Below are 1,240 nucleotides of genomic sequence, written 5' to 3' on the forward strand. Positions count from 1 at the left end.
GAGCACGGTGGTGCAGCCCCCAGACGAGCATTAATTAGGACAAAGGGTGCTGCTCGTTAGCCCCAGCTGGGCACCAGGTGCAGCCCCCATTGGGCTGAGGGTATTTAAGGGGCATTTGGAGGGGCCTTTTTTGGGATTTTCTGCAGTAGTTGGCCTGCCTGCTGGTTCTGACCCTACAGCTCAGTTATGGGGGAACAGCGGGGAGCGCTGGGGGTGCTGCTGCCCACGCCGCCCCCCGAGGTGCTGGGTGCGGTGCTGAGCCAGCGGCACGGCCCCCTGCCCCACGCAGCCCCCATCACCCGCCTGCGCCGCGGCCCCACGGGGGGGTACAAGGCCCTGGGGGACCCCGAGGGGGTCCTGGAGCGGCGGCGCGTGGCCAACGCCAAGGAACGGGAGAGGGTGAGGGACCCCGGGGAGCCCCAAGGGGTGGGGGGGTCTTGGTGGTGCTTGGGGGCACGTCGGGGTGATGCGTTGGCTTTTTCACCCCATTTGGGGTGAGCGTGGGGCCAGGGTTCCAGGGGCCCACGGTTATGGGGTCGGGGTTGTTGGGGACTTGGGGTGCTCTGTTGGTGGGGGGTCAGGGGGTTGGGGTCCACAGTTAATAGGAGTCCAGGTTCTTGGGGGTTTGGGGTGCTCCTGGTTCTTGGGGTGGAGGTGCTTGGGGCCCACAGTTTTTTAGGGGTTTAAGGTTACTGAGAATGATGGTTTTGGGGGCTCCCAGCTATTTAGGGTTGGGGTTCTTGGGGCCTGTGGTTCTTGTGAGTTGTGGATTTGAGAGCTTGTTAGGGGTCAGGGATCCTGGGGTCTGTGTTTACTGTGCCCATGGTTCTTTGGGGTCAGAGTTCTTGGGGTTGAGGTTCTTGGAGTCCACAGTTATTTGGGGTCAGGGTCACTGGGAGTTATGGCTTTGAGGTTAGCAGGGCTTCATGGTTCCTGGGGGTTTAGGGTCAACGCTGATTTGAGGTTGGGGCTCACCCTGGGGTTTGGAGTCAGAGTTTGCCCTTGGCCTTTGGGGTCACTGTTGATTTGGGGTCACGGTGTGCCCTGTGGTTTGGGGTCAGGATTTGCCCTTGGTATTTGGGGTCAGGGCTGATTCAGGGTCAGAGTGCATCTGTGGGCTTGGGGTCACTGTGGGCTTGGGGTCACGATTTGCCCTTGGTTTCTGGGGTCAGGGCTGATTTGGGGTTAGGGGTCAGTGTTCTGGGGGCTTGAGGTCAATACTGACTTGGGGTTGGGGTTC

The 1,240-nt window shown here is 61.0% G+C and overlaps 1 protein-coding gene across 1 annotated transcript in view; it reads left to right on the forward strand.

Moving 5' to 3' along the window:
* FIGLA (folliculogenesis specific bHLH transcription factor) overlaps nucleotides 1–1,240 on the forward strand; it is a 10,033-nt gene continuing 8,793 nt past the window's right edge. Inside the window, exon 1 of the mRNA XM_021375074.1 lies at nucleotides 1–399. Coding sequence (XP_021230749.1) covers nucleotides 187–399 — 213 coding nt within the window. The 5' untranslated portion in view covers nucleotides 1–186. The remainder of the gene's footprint in view (nucleotides 400–1,240) is intronic.

The sequence above is a fragment of the Numida meleagris genome, chromosome 21 (assembly GCF_002078875.1).
Source record: "Numida meleagris isolate 19003 breed g44 Domestic line chromosome 21, NumMel1.0, whole genome shotgun sequence".
Lineage (NCBI taxonomy): Eukaryota > Metazoa > Chordata > Aves > Galliformes > Numididae > Numida > Numida meleagris.